Source organism: Rattus norvegicus, chromosome 1, assembly GCF_021556685.1.
Source record: "Rattus norvegicus strain SHRSP/BbbUtx chromosome 1, alternate assembly SHRSP_T2T, whole genome shotgun sequence".
NCBI lineage: Eukaryota > Metazoa > Chordata > Mammalia > Rodentia > Muridae > Rattus > Rattus norvegicus.
The window spans coordinates 132061941-132076701 of NC_141534.1; the positions used below are offsets into that span (position 1 = coordinate 132061941).

At 45.2% G+C, this 14761-nt stretch overlaps 1 protein-coding gene across 2 annotated transcripts in view; it reads left to right on the forward strand.

Moving 5' to 3' along the window:
* Pcsk6 (proprotein convertase subtilisin/kexin type 6) overlaps positions 1 to 14761 on the forward strand; it is a 197893-nt gene that overhangs the window by 59435 nt on the left and 123697 nt on the right. For both annotated transcript variants that reach the window (NM_001439914.1, NM_012999.3), the window contains 3 exon segments: positions 11668 to 11772; positions 12312 to 12455; positions 13666 to 13742. In NM_001439914.1, the coding sequence (NP_001426843.1) occupies positions 11668 to 11772; positions 12312 to 12455; positions 13666 to 13742 (326 nt within the window).

A 14761-nucleotide genomic window follows, 5' to 3' on the forward strand; every position in this document is an offset into this window, starting at 1 on the left:
CTGTGTCTCTCAGGAGCGATCTACATCCGGCTCCTGTCAGTCTGCACTTCTTTGCTTCATCCATCTTGTCTAATTGGGTGGCTGTATATGTATGGGCCACATGTGGGGCAGGCTCTGAATGGGTGTTCCTTCAGTCTCTGTTTTAATCTTTGCCTCTCCCTTCCCTGCCAAGGGTATTCTTTTTCCTCATTTAAAGAAGGAGTGAAGCATTCACATTTTGATCATCCGTCTTGAGTTTCGTTTGTTCTAGGGATCTAGGGTAATTCAAGCATTTGGGCTAATAGCCACTTATCAATGAGTGCATACCATGTATGTCTTTCTGTGATTGGGTTAGCTCACTCAGGATGATATTTTCCGGTTCCAACCATTTGCCTATGAATTTCATAAACTCGTTGTTTTTGATAGCTGAGTAATATTCCATTGTGTAGATGTACCACATTTTCTGTATCCATTCCTCTGTTGAAGGGCATCTGGGTTCTTTCCAGCTTCTGGCTATTATAAATAAGGCTGCAATGAACATAGTGGAGCACGTGTCTCTTTTATATGTTGAGGCATCTTTTGGGTATATGCCCAAGAGAGGTATAGCTGGATCCTCAGGCAGTTCAATGTCCAATTTTCTGAGGAACCTCCAGACTGATTTCCAGAATGGTTTTACCAGTCTGCAATCCCACCAACAATGGAGGAGTGTTCCTCTTTCTCCACATCCTCGCCAGCATCTGCTGTCACCTGAGTTTTTGATCTTAGCCATTCTCACTGGTGTGAGGTGAAATCTCAGGGTTGTTTTGATTTGCATTTCCCTTATGACTAAAGATGTTGAACATTTCTTTAGGTGTTTCTCAGCCATTCGGCATTCCTCAGCTGTGAATTCTTTGTTTAGCTCTGAACCCCATTTTTTAATAGGGTTATTTGTTTCCCTGCGGTCTAACTTCTTGAGTTCTTTGTATATTTTGGATATAAGGCCTCTATCTGTTGTAGGATTGGTAAAGATCTTTTCCCAATCTGTTGGTTGCCGTTTTGTCCTAAACAGTGTCCTTTGCCTTACAGAAGCTTTGCAGTTTTATGAGATCCCATTTGTCGATTCTTGATCTTAGCGTAAGCCATTGGTGTTTTGTTCAGGAAATTTTTTCCAGTGCCCATGTGTTCCAGATGCTTCCCTAGTTTTTCTTCTATTAGTTTGAGTGTGTCTGGTTTGATGTGGAGGTCCTTGATCCACTTGGACTTAAGCATTGTACATGGATCGATCTGCATTCTTCTACATGTTGACCTCCAGTTGAACCAGCACCATTTGCTGAAAATGCTATCTTTTTTCCATTGGATGGTTTTGGCTCCTTTGTCAAAAATCAAGTGACCATAGGTGTGTGGGTTCATTTCTGGGTCTTCAATTCTATTCCATTGGTCTATCTGTCTGTCTCTGTACCAATACCATGCAGTTTTTATCACTATTGCTCTGTAATACTGCTTGAGCTCAGGGATAGTGATTCCCCCTGAAGTCCTTTTATTGTTGAGGATAGCTTTAGCTATCCTGGGTTTTTTGTTATTCCAGGTGAATTTGCAAATTGTTCTGTCTAACTCTTTGAAGAATTGGATTGGTATTTTGATGGGGATTGCATTGAATCTGTAGATTGCTTTTGGTAAAATGGCCATTTTTACTATATTAATCCTGCCAATCCATGAGCATGGGAGATCTTTCCATCTTCTGAGGTCTTCTTCAATTTCTTTCCTCAGTGTCTTGAAGTTCTTATTGTACAGATCTTTTACTTGCTTGGTTAAAGTCACACCGAGGTACTTTATATTATTTGGGTCCATTATGAAGGGTGTCGTTTCCCTAATTTCTTTCTCGGCTTGATTCTCTTTTGTATAGAGGAAGGCAACTGATTTATTTGAGTTAATTTTATACCCAGCCACTTTCCTGAAGTTGTTTATCAGCTTTAGTAGTTCTCTGGTGGAACTTTTGGGATCACTTAAATATACTATCATATCATCTGCAAATAGTGATATTTTGACCTCTTCTTTTCCGATCTGTATCCCCTTGATCTCCTTTTGTTCTCTGATTGCTCTGGCTAGAACTTCAAGAACTATATTGAATAAAGTAGGGAGAGAGTGGGCAGCCTTGTCTAGTCCCTGGTTTTAGTGGGATTGCTTCAAGTTTCTCTCCATTTAGTTTAATGTTAGCAACTGGTTTGCTGTATATGGCTTTTACTATGTTTAGGTATGGGCCTTGAATTCCTATTCTTTCCAGGACTTTTATCATGAAGGGGTGTTGAATTTTGTCAAATGCTTTCTCAGCATCTAATGAAATGATCACGTGGTTTTGTTCGTTCAGTTTGTTTATATAATGGATCACATTGATGGCTTTCCGTATATTAAACCATCTCTGCATGCCTGGGATGAAGCCTACTTGATCATGGTGGATGATTGTTTTGATGTGCTCTTGAATTCAGTTTGCCAGAATTTTATTGAGTATTTTTGCGTCGATATTCATAAGGGAAATTGGTCTGAAGTTCTCTTTCTTTGTTGTGTCTTTGTGTGGTTTAGGTATAAGAGTAATTGTGGCTTCGTAGAAGGTATTCGGTCGTGATCCATCTGTTTCAATTTTGTGGAATAGTTTGGATAATATTGGTATGAGGTCTTCTATGAAGGTTTGATAGAATTCTGCACTAAACCCGTCTGGACCTGGGCTCTTTTTGGTTGGGAGACATTTAATGACTGCTTCTATTTCCTTAGGAGTTATGAGGTTGTTTAACTGGTTTATCTGTTCCTGATTTAACTTCGGTACCCGGTATCTGTCTAGGAAATTGTCCATTTCCTGAAGATTTTCAAGTTTTGTTGAATATAGGTTTTTATAGTAAGATCTGATGATTTTTTGAATCTCCTCTGAATCTGTAGTTATGTCGCCCTTTTCATTTCTGATTTTGTTAATTTGGACGCACTCTCTGTGTCCTCTCGTTAGTCTGGCTAAGGGTTTATCTATCTTGTTGATTTTCTCAAAGAACCAACTTTTGGTTCTGTTGATTCTTTCTATGGTCCTTTTTGTTTCTACTTGGTTGATTTCAGCTCTGAGTTTGATTATTTCCTGCCTTCTACTCCTCCTGGGTGTATTTGCTTCTTTTTGTTCTAGAGCTTTTAGGTGTGCTGTCAAGCTGCTGACATATGCTCTTTCCTGTTTCTTTCTGCAGGCACTCAGCGCTATGAGTTTTCCTCTTAGCACAGCTTTCATTGTGTCCCATAAGTTTGGGTATGTTGTACCTTCATTTTCATTAAATTCTAAAAAGTTTTTAATTTCTTTCTTTATTTCTTCCTTGACCAGGTTATCATTGAGTAGAGCATTGGTCAATTTCCACGTATATGTGGGCATTCTTCCCTTATTGTTATTGAAGACCAGTTTTAGGCCGTGGTGGTCCGATAGCACGCATGGGATTATTTCTATCTTTCTGTACCTGTTGAGGCCCGTTTTTTGACCAATTATATGGTCAATTTTGGAGAAAGTACCATGAGGAGCTGAGAAGAAGGTATATCCTTTTGCTTTAGGATAGAATGTTCTATAAATATCCGTTAAGTCCATTTGGCTCATGACTTCTCTTAGTCTGTCTACATCTCTGTTTAATTTGTTTCCATGATCTGTCCATTGATGAGAGTGGGGTGTTGAAATCTCCCACTATTATTGTGTGAGGTGCAATGTGTGTTTTGAGCTTTAGTAAGGTTTCTTTTACGTATGTAGGTGCCCTTGTATTTGGGGCATAGATATTTAGGATTGAGAGTTCATCTTGGTGGATTTTTCCTTTGATGAATATGAAGTGTCCTTCCTTATCTTTTTTGATGACTTTTAGTTGAAAATTGATTTTATTTGATATTAGAATGGCTACTCCAGCTTGCTTCTTCTGACCATTTGCTTGGAAAGTTGTTTTCCAGCCTTTCACTCTGAGGTAGTGTCTGTCTTTGTCTCTGAGGTGTGTTTTCTGTAGGCAGCAGAATGCAGGGTCCTCGTTGCGTATCCAGTTTGTTAATCTATTTCTTTTTATTGGGGAGTTGAGGCCATTGATGTTGAGAGATATTAAGGAATAGTGATTATTGCTTCCCGTTATATTCATATTTGGATGTGAGGTTATGTTTGTGTGCTTTCATTCTCTTTGTTTTGTTGCCAAGATGATTAGTTTCTTGCTTCTTCTAGGGTATAGCTTGCCTCCTTATGTTGGGCTTTACCATTTATTATCCTTTGTAGTGCTGGATTTGTAGAAAGATATTGTGTAAATTTGGTTTTGTCATGGAATATCTTGGTTTCTCCATCTATGTTAATTGAGAGTTTTGCAGGATACAGTAACCTGGGCTGGCATTTGTGTTCTCTTAGGGTCTGTGTGACATCCGTCCAGGATCTTCTGGCCTTCATAGTTTCTGGTGAGAAGTCTGGTGTAATTCTGATAGGTCTGCCTTTATATGTTACTTGACCTTTTTCCCTTACTGCTTTTAATATTCTTTCTTTATTTTGTGCGTTTGGTGTTTTGACAATTATGTGACGGGAGGTGTTTCTTTTCTGGTCCAATCTATTTGGAGTTCTGTAGGCTTCTTGTATGCCTATGGGTATCTCTTTTTTTAGGTTAGGGAAGTTTTCTTCTATGATTTTGTTGAAGATATTTACTGGTCCTTTGAGCTGGGAGTCTTCACTCTCTTCTATACCTATTATCCTTAGGTTTGATCTTCTCATTGAGTCCTGGATTTCCTGTATGTTTTGGACCAGTAGCTTTTTCCGCTTTACATTATCTTTAAGAGTTGAGTCAATGATTTCTATGGAATCTTCTGCTCCTGAGATTCTCTCTTCCATCTCTTGTATTCTGTTGGTGAAGCTTGTATCTACAGCTCCTTGTCTCTTCTTTTGGTTTTCTATATCCAGGGTTGTTTCCATGTGTTCTTTTTTGATTGCTTCTATTTCCATTTTTAATTCCTTCAACTGTTTGATTGTGTTTTCCTGGAATTCTTTCAGGGATTTTTGTGTCTCCTCTCTATGGGCTTCTACTTGTTTATTTATGTTTTCCTGGAATTCTTTCAGGGATTTTTGCGATTCCTTTCTGTAGGCTTCTACTTGTTTATTAATGTTTTCCTGTGTTTCTCTAAGGGAGTTCTTCACGTCTTTCTTGAAGTCCTCCAGCATCATGATCAAATATGATTTTGAAACTAGATCTTGCTTTTCTGGTGTGTTTGGATATTCCATGTTTGTTTTGGTGGGAGAATTGGGCTCTGATGATGCCATGTAGTCTTGGTTTCTGTTGCTTGGGTTCCTGCGCTTGCCTCTCGCCATCAGATTATCTCTAGTGTTACTTTGTTCTGCTATTTCTGACAGTGACTAGACTGTCCTATAAGCCTGTGTGTCAGGAGTGCTGTAAACCTGTTTTCCTCTCTTTCAGTCAGTTATGGGGACAGAGTGTTCTGCTTTCAGGCGTGTAGTTTTTCCTCTCTACAGGTCTTCAGCTGTTCCTGTGGGCCTGTGTCTTGAGTTCACCAGGCAGGTCACTTGCAGCAGAAAAGTTGGTCTTACCTGTGGTCCTGAGGCTCACGTTCGTTCGCGGGGTGCTGCCCTCGGGCTCTCTGTGGCGGCAGCAACCAGGAAGATCTGCGCCGCCCTTTCCGGGAGCTTCAGTGCATCAGAGTTCCAGATGCCCTTTGCTGTTTTCCTCTGGCGTCCGAGATGTATGTGCAGAGAGCAGTCTCTTCTGGTTTCCCAGGCTTGTCTGCCTCTCTGAAGGTTTAGCTCTCCCTCCCAGGGATTTGGGTGCAGAGAACTGTTTATCCGGTCTGTTTCCTTCAGGTTCCGGTGGTGTCTCAGGCAGGGGTCCTGCCGCTCCTGGGCCCTCCCCCACGGGAGCCCAGAGGCCTTATACAGTTTCCTCTTGGGCCAGGGATGTGGGCAGGGGTGGGCAGTATTGGTGGTCTCTTCTGCTCTGCAGCCTCAGGAGTGCCCACCTGACCAGGCGGTGAGGTCTCTCTCTCTCACGGGATCTGGGAGCAGAGAGCTGCTGCAGGCCGGGATCCGCGGGTGTGGGACTTCCTGTAAACACAGGACGTGCCCGGTCCTAGAGGAATTCTGCCTCCGTGTGTCCCGAGCTCACCAGGCAGCTTTCTTGCAGCAGACAAGTTGGTCTTACCTGTGGTTCTGAGGCTCAAGTTTGCTCGCGGGGTGCTGCCCACGGGCTCTCTGTGCTGGCAGCAACCAGGAAGATCTGCGCCGCCCTTTCCGGGAGCTTCAGTGCACCAGGGTTCCAGATGGCCTTTGGTGTTTTCCTCTGGCGTCCGAGATGTGTGTGTTCAGAGAGCAGTCTCTTCTGGTTTCCCAGGCTTGTCTGCCTCTCTGAAGGTTTAGCTCTCCCTCCCACGGGATTTGGGTGCAGAGAACTGTTTATCTGGTCTGTTTCCTTCAGGTTCCGGCGGTGTCTCAGGCAGGGGTCCTGCCGCTCCTGGGCCCTCCCTCACAGGAGCCCAGAGGCCTTATACAGTTTCCTCTTGGGCCAGGGATGTGAGCAGGGGTGGGCAGTGTTGGTGGTCTCTTCCGCTCTGCAGCCTCAGGAGTGCCCACCTGACCAGGCGGTGAGGTCTTTCTCTCTCTCGGGGTCTGGGAGCAGAGACTTTGTTCAACTTTTAAAGCCTCCATAGTCTGTCTCAGTCTTAACACAGTTTAAAAGTCTAGAGTCTCTCCTGAGAATCAAGGCAATCTTTTAACTACAACCCCCTATAAAATCAAAAATCACATCACATACTTCCAACATACAATAGCACAGAATATATATTACCATCCCATAGGGAGGAGTGGGAGCACAGTGAAGAATACTGGGCTCAGGCAAAGCCAGATCCCAGCAAAGCAAACACCACCTTGTAGTTCTCCTGATATCAAAAGGCTTACAAGGCTCTTTCCTTCATGCTCTTCTGCCACCGACATATGCTTCCCTCTTGGCTGGTCCCATCCCGTCTGCAGCTACCTTTGGCAGATGTCTAACAGGTACGCCATCTCCAGGATCTTGAGATCTTCGCTGCAACCCCAGCTTCATTTTCACAGATTTATAAAATGGCCTTTCATAGCCTCTTGCCCTCTCAGTGCTCATAGAGAGACTCCCCTGCCACACAGTGACTCAGTAGCTCCCTGAAGCCACGAGGGAGGAATCCATGACACTCTCTCCCTGAGTCCTTCATGACTTTGAAGTCAATAGCAAAGGGAGGATACTGTCAAATTTGGCTGCCAGCTTCAATGGCTCCTGGGCACCTTGAATCACATTCACTTTTTGATTCAGTTGCTTCCTAGGAATAGGAGACACCATGGGCTCTCTGTCACCAGCTGGAAGCTTGGCAGGATGGGTTCTCCCCGCTGAGGATGTCCTTCCCTGGGTTCCAGTTTAGATCAGCCCTCTCCTTAATGATATACTTCTCCTTAACACCTACAGCCCCTCTTCCAGCAAAGGCTTTAGAGGTAACATTAAGCTTTTTAGGTCTCTCTCTCTCTCTCTTTCTCTCTCTCTCAACTGTCTGTTTTCATTTTGTATATTTTCTGCTCCAATTGTTCTTTTTTAACTGTAGACTTGCATAAGAGTCATGAATAATAACTAAGCCACAGGTTTCATATGATGCTTTGAAATCCTCTCTACCAGAGACATTAGTCCATTGTTTTTTTAAAATTTAGCCTCAGACAAGTTCTTAGGACAGGGACAGAAAGCAGTCTGATTCTTTGCCAGGTATCATAGGAATGGACCCTAGCCCGGTTCCTGGTACTGTTTCCCTCTGAAACATTTTCACAGTCCCCACTGCTCTCAGCACTGCTGCCTTCCACGCTCCTAGTGGAATGGCCCATTGATCTCTGCTCACAGCATTTACCCTCTTTTCTATTCCTCCCCACACTCGCCCAAGTTCCAAAGTCTTCCATGTTCCTTCAAAATGGCAGCAGCATAATCAGGCTCTTTACAGCAGCAGTCCACTCTCTGGTACCCATGTCTCTTTTAGTTACCTTTCTGTTGCTGAGATAAAATACCACAGCTAACACAGCTTACAGAAGGAGGGTCTTTTTGGGCTTACACCTTTTGAGAATCCAAAATGGGGGAGGCATGAGGGCTGTAATTGGAAGCTACAAGTAGGAAGCAGAGAGAGCTAACTGGAAGTAGTAGAGCCCCCCTCCCTACCCTCCCAAAAATAAACAACAATATCTGAACCCATGGGGACATTTGCATTCAAACCACCACGAGGGACCAGAGGTAATCTTACAGAGATTCTCATGTTCCTTTTTTCTAATGCAGATAGTTACATATGCAGGGGAAATAGTCCCAAAGACAAGTTGCCCACCATTGACTCTCACCAGTTGCTTTCAAGTTCTACAGAAGCATCAGTTCCATGAGTGATATGTTAGAGACCCCAGTGACATGGTCCTCTGCTGTAAATCACATGGCCATGTACATAGTGATGGTCCATGAACATGTCATTGTAAAAAGGACCCTTCTGTGTGCATGGGTGAGCATTCTGTCTGATGGGAAAGATGAAGTTTCAGCCACTTACTTGATTTTGGGACATGAGCATATCTGGCCTTCTTAGAGTATCCAGGTAGCTCTTGGGCTCCAACCTGAGGTGGCCCAAACAGAGCCTGGCTGAGGTAGAGCATTGGTGTGTTGGCCTTGGTTAGGAACCAAATGTATTTACCTTCATCTTCCCCAGAACCTAGTACTGGACCCATGAAATGATTGTGAGCAGGTGACTGCCTGACTCCAGGATGTCAACTATGCAGAGAAATCGGGATAAAAATAACTTATTCTTTATGATGGTCAAGAAGTGAGAAATCCTGTTGCACTTTTCCAGAGATGGATGAGGAGTTAGGCAGTAACCAAAGCCTGAGTAGAGGACTGAGTGACAGCTAGCCATATTAGCCATTGTACCTAGGCTGACCTTCTGAGTCCCTGTCAACAGAGTTGGACCCTAGACAACTCCTACAATGGGCACATAACCCATGCTGTTTGGTTTCATTGCCCTGATACCATCTTGGTTACAAGCAGACACTTCTAATGAGCAGGCCTATGACTGGAAGGCAGGGAGAGCTACCATACCAAGGGAGGGCTCCCAATCTTGCTGTGGATCCAGTCTTGTCACACCTACCCTCAGAACTGTGTCATCATGGAGCTGTTTCCCCGAACCCAGCAACAGCAAAGAGCTGGGATGCTCAACTCATTCAGATGGCAACTCCATACTGGGTGTTTGCTTCCCTCACAGAATATATCCAGGCTTGGGACAGCACAGAGATCTCCTCAGAGTAGAAATGAGGCCTGGTGGCACTGCGGCTCTGGGCTGTCTGCATGGCAGGAGAGATGGAATCACCCTGGGAGTGCAGAGCCTCAGGAGTCCTCCGTGTTTTATAGCAGGTGTTTAGCAGATAGTGAAGCACACTGTCTTACAGCTTTCATACCAAGTAGAGCTGTCTTGTTCAGGTAATGCGTGTGAGGAAGCTGTAAAATGCTATCAGTGGTTGTTATGAGCACAACATCTCACTTTCTTCTTTTATTTTCTGCAGGAGTCTCTATGGTGCTTATAAATTACCTAGGTCTTGGGACTGAAGCTTTTAGAAAATGTCTAATCTGAAACGGATTTCAAGCTCTTTTCAGGGTTTCTTTGTTGTTGTTTTGAGACGGTGACTTGCCGTATAGCTCTGGCTAGGCTGGGATTTGCATCAAATGAACTTCCTGCATCCCAGGTTAGGACTGGTTATGTATCCCCACATCCAGCTTTCTTGCAGGGTTTCTAATAAACCTAGTTCATAGATGATTTATAGCCCGATCGTATCAGTAATGGGACAGGCTGTGGTACTCCTTCCTAGGTGTTTTGTCCTGTACACCAGGGAGGCTTTGACATCCATGTCTGCCTATGAGACTACCGGTCAGGGTGCTGTGCTCCCTCCTTCAGGAAATGGAGAAGCTGATGCTTCGAGAAGGGGGAGGGGAATCTTACCTTCCATCCTAAGGGATCTCACTCTTTCTCTGGGACAGCCATTCTAACTTCCAGGACCAGCATTCAGTCCCCAGCAACCTTTAAGGAACTGTGAGTTCCCTCGTCCTTCATTCTTTCCTCCCAAGTCTCTGCCAGCTCTTATAGGCAAGCCTGCCAGGTGTAGAGTGACCTCACTGCTTGGTGGGAGCCCCAGAATAGGATCCAGCCTTCCCGAGAGCAGGGTTTCCATGCTCTGAAGAAGCACATTCTCTTCTTTCCGGTCTTGGCCCACAGCACTGGCTTGAACCCTAGCTGCAAGCATTGTTGAGGGGCCAACCAACCCAGCAAGGCCAAAGAAAACACATCCACTGCCTTGGGTTCTTCTTGACTAGGTTTCTGCAGTTGGAAAGCAATGTGCACAAGCAATGCATGTATGCTGTATGCTGTATGCTGGTATGAATGTTTTGTACACACTGTGCCCAAGGTGGGCCCTAGAATTCACAGTGATGGGCTTTCTATGAACAGGCAAACTGAGGCTCAGGAGGCACCACGAGTTGTGGGGCCCAGTTTTATTCCAGGCATTCTGGGTCCTGGATCTCTGGCCTTCTGCGCTGTTTATTCTGTCTTTCAAAACTGTTGCTTGATCAAGAAGGCAGGTCATACTGTGTGAGGAAAATTTATAAAACCCCCAATCGTAAATTAGCAATAATGTCATGATCCAAAAATTGCCGTGGTTAGTGCTTTGCTGTTTCCCTTTCTAGATCTTTCTCTGCACCTGTTTTGTAGTTGCTGCCCCAGTCTCTAATACGTTGATTATGGTCGTTGGCTTACTCATGTCCTCACTAGATGAGCGTCTCCGGTACCAGTTCTTCGCTTTCTCATTCATACTCTCCGTGCCTGTGTTCTCTTCTTTGGAACAGCAGCTTCTTGTCCACTTTTGTTTTGGCACTGTCATGGTCTATTGTTTTTAGCAGAGTGACTTCAAAATCTGTCAGTGTGGTGTGATCCCCACCCTCACCACCATTCACAATAAGCCAGTGGCTTTCAAATGTCCAAAGCATCTCTTGGCGCATGCCATCCAGATCACCTACCACAACCTAGGATCTTGTTAAAGGAAACCTGTAGGGCCTGTAAGAAGCTGAAGTGGAGAGGTCACTAAATGCTCTCTCTGTCCATCACCGATCTCTCATGTCTCTCTAGCTGTTATCAGTCACAGGCATCTTCTGTGCTTAGTTTGCATGCACCCCACACACGAGTGTCACCCACAGTGCATGTATGGAGACTAAAGGATCGCTATGGAGGGTAACTCCAGACCTCTTTGTGAGTTCCTCAGGTTCGTGTGCTAAGTGCCTTTACCCACTAAGCAAATGCTCACACCCCACCCCCACCCCCACACACTGGAGTTTGCACTACAGTATGCATGTGGAGGCCAGGGGGATGGCTTTCAAAGTTGGTTCTCTTTTTCCACATTGTTTCGGCTCTCCTTGTTGTTGCCACACTGTGTACTCCAGGCTAGCCGGCCCTCGAGCTTCTGGGCAAGTCACTTGTCTTGATTTCCCCAGCTTGCTGCAGGTGCTAGATGACAGACAAGAGTTGATTCATGGGTTTGTTTTTGTTTTTTCATGTGGGTTCCTGGGCTTAAACTCAGGTTGTCAGGCTTGGATAGCAAGTACTTTAGCCATGGAAACATTGCACCTGTAAATAAAGAACATCTACCTTTCTTTCTGATAGGTAAAATGGCTCCAGCAACAGGAAGTGAAACGCAGGGTCAAGAGACAGGCGCGAAGCGACTCTCTTTATTTCAATGATCCCATTTGGTCCAACATGTGGTATATGGTAAGTAAGGTGTTGGGGCCTCTGTCTTCTCTGGGACATTAGTACACTGGGCCACTGAAGTGGGCTAATTTTCATTGCTGCTTCATAACTGTACTTTTGCTACTGTTATCAATCGTAATGTAAATATCTGATACTCAACCCCTGTGGGAGCGTGACTCACAGGTTGAGAACCACTGCTCTACCTGAAGGCCTGACTGTAACTGTGTGAGAATCAGAGAGGGCTCTGTGTGGGGGAAGGAGCTTTGATGCAGGCTATAGAATGGATTAAGGGAAGACCTGTCCTTGGACGGTGTCCCTAGCAGGAGACAGTGACATAAGGACTCACACTGTCAGGTGCAGAGGCAGCCAGGAAGCCTCCACATACAAGAAAGTCTTTACTAAGGTGGATCCCACTGTCCTTCATTGCTTCTTAAGACAGTTGTCCCTGTCTGGGTTGCCACGCTGTGCCCTGTTGGCATCAGGCGTGTCTGGGTTAGTGTTGTGTGACCGCTCGGCCTCAGAGGTGTCTGTCCTGGGCTTCACGTCCTCTGTGTTTGCAGCATTGTGCTGATAAGAACAGTCGCTGTCGGTCAGAGATGAACGTCCAGGCGGCATGGAAGCGCGGCTACACAGGAAAGAACGTGGTTGTCACCATCCTCGATGACGGCATAGAAAGGAATCACCCAGACCTGGCCCCCAACTACGTAAGTCCAGCCTCAGAACAGACACACACAGTATTTAACTACACCAGTTATTGAATGCATACAGACTGCTTTTCCTCTTCCCCAAACGCATTAAATCAGGGACTAATGAAAGTCACGCTGGGAAGGGTTGGGGATCCGAGCATTCTGCTATCCCTCCCTCACACCAGAGAGGGCGTTGCAGAGGAACATGTCCATGTGTTTGAGTCACATGCTTCCCGGAATGTAGCCTAGAGAGTAGACACACGGGTGTGGAGGGGGTCACCACATGCATATTAGCTGTGGGTTAAAACTCAGGTTATAACGCATGTTTAAAACACAGGTTCTGGGCCCAGAGAACCCTAGGTCCTCTCCTGACTTGCCTGAAATCCCAGGCGTGCTGCCTAATTTCCCTCTATTCCTCAGTATTACACCTGTGAAATAGGGCTACTAAGAGGACTGTTCTTAGAGGGCTATCGTAAGGACTGGATGAACTGGTATATATAAAGATGAGAACCCAGTGGGCAGTAAATATGGGAAATGTGCTAAATTCTCTAAGACACTCCAATGCCAAAAGTAGCTAAGTAAACCCCACAGAATCCACTTCTGAGGTCATCATGCGGCCTTTAGGGACGAGTTGTGAAGACTGCATTAATTCTGGGAAGCTTGGTGATACATTTCCTAAGGAGGATGAAACTTTGTATGAATACCATTTCTACAAATGTGTAAAGAGAACCACTCACATTAACATATGAAATTGAGGAAATTCTGATACACGTGAAAACCGGAGGGCTTTATGCTGGGTGAAATTACCTGTCACAGAACACAAATACTGAGTGATTTCTCTTCAGAGGCACATCTGGAGCCACACTGAGAGACAAAGAAAAGCACGGCGGTTGCTGGGACTTGGGGAGGGGTCGGGAGTTACTGTCTGTCAGTACAGACCTTTAGTTTAGCACAGTGAAAAAGTCCTAGTGATAAATGCTGATGGTAGCTTCACAAAAATGTATGTGGGTTTAACGACACTGAACCATACATCTAAAAATAGTTGAGATGGTAAGGTTTTATGTCCTGTATATTTTACCACAATGAAAAGTATATAGGGCAGTAGTTTCAGTCAGAGCAATCCTAGGTGCGATTTTCTTCATTTTCCAAGCTTGGCGCAGGGACTGGTGAAAGTAGCATTATCGTACATTGCATCTCCAATTCTCACTAACCAAGATTTAATTCCTAGGATTCCTATGCAAGCTACGATGTCAACGGAAACGATTATGACCCATCACCGAGATATGATGCCAGCAACGAGAACAAGTATGTCGTTTTTGTGGCTGCTGTACTGGGTAACTTTCTTTCTTTGCAAAGAGGGGCCCTGCAGAGGTTCTAGGCTCTGGGTGCTTCACCTGCCTGGGTGCTGTCTGGGGCCAGCAGAAGTCCTCAGAAGTCCCTCCACCACAGCTGTTGGGGCACAGGTGGCTTCCGTGGATTTAGTCTCCACTTTTAGCATCGTCTCCTCTGCTGGCCAGCCAGGAATGGGGTTTGACACCAATGTTTCCAGCCTTGTGGGATAGTCAAAAGAATGCCTTTGTCTTGGTCTCTCTGTGACTAGACTATATTCAAATATCAGTCTGGTCTGTATGAACACACAAGTCACGTGCCTGAGCAAGGTAGAAAGGCATGAATGATGCTGGACAAATGAAGAGTTCAAATCCCTGCTCTCCCACCCACTGACTGTGGCTGTTTATGTACATTTGAGAAACCTTGCTGACACAATCCTTCTGTCATGGAGGCTGCCCCACACAGATGATGTCCCCAGCTCAGGGGCTATTGGGATAGGTAAGTGAGCTGACAGGCAGGGATCGGTTACACTGTAAGTCACCCCCTTAGGTAGCCTGGAAAGATCAAGTGACCTATGCAAGCTAAACGGCAGTCCTGGGGTTGTCCGTGCATTTCCTTCATGGTGCCTGCCTGTCCTTTCTCTGTCGGCATGTCCAATTCCCTTTACTCTTATGAATCTTCCAGAAATATTTAGAGGAAAGTAACGAGCGCTCTTTTGTCCTTCCCTGTGTTGACCCAGCACCAGCCTGCGTCTGTCCTCCCAAGCTGATTCTGTTAGTCAACTTCCTGTCACTGTGAGAAAGTGCCTGGCTTAGAAAGTAATGGTGAAGGGGCACGCAATGGCCTGCACCTCTCTCTTGTCCTCCTACTCAAGGGGAAGGCAGGAGGTGCTTCTGAACCTAGGCGTTAGCGGCCAGCCTGGACAGTACAGAAGGGTGCATCTCCAAGACAGCGGGAAAGGAAGGAGGGGAGGGGGATGTGGGAGAAGTGTCTGA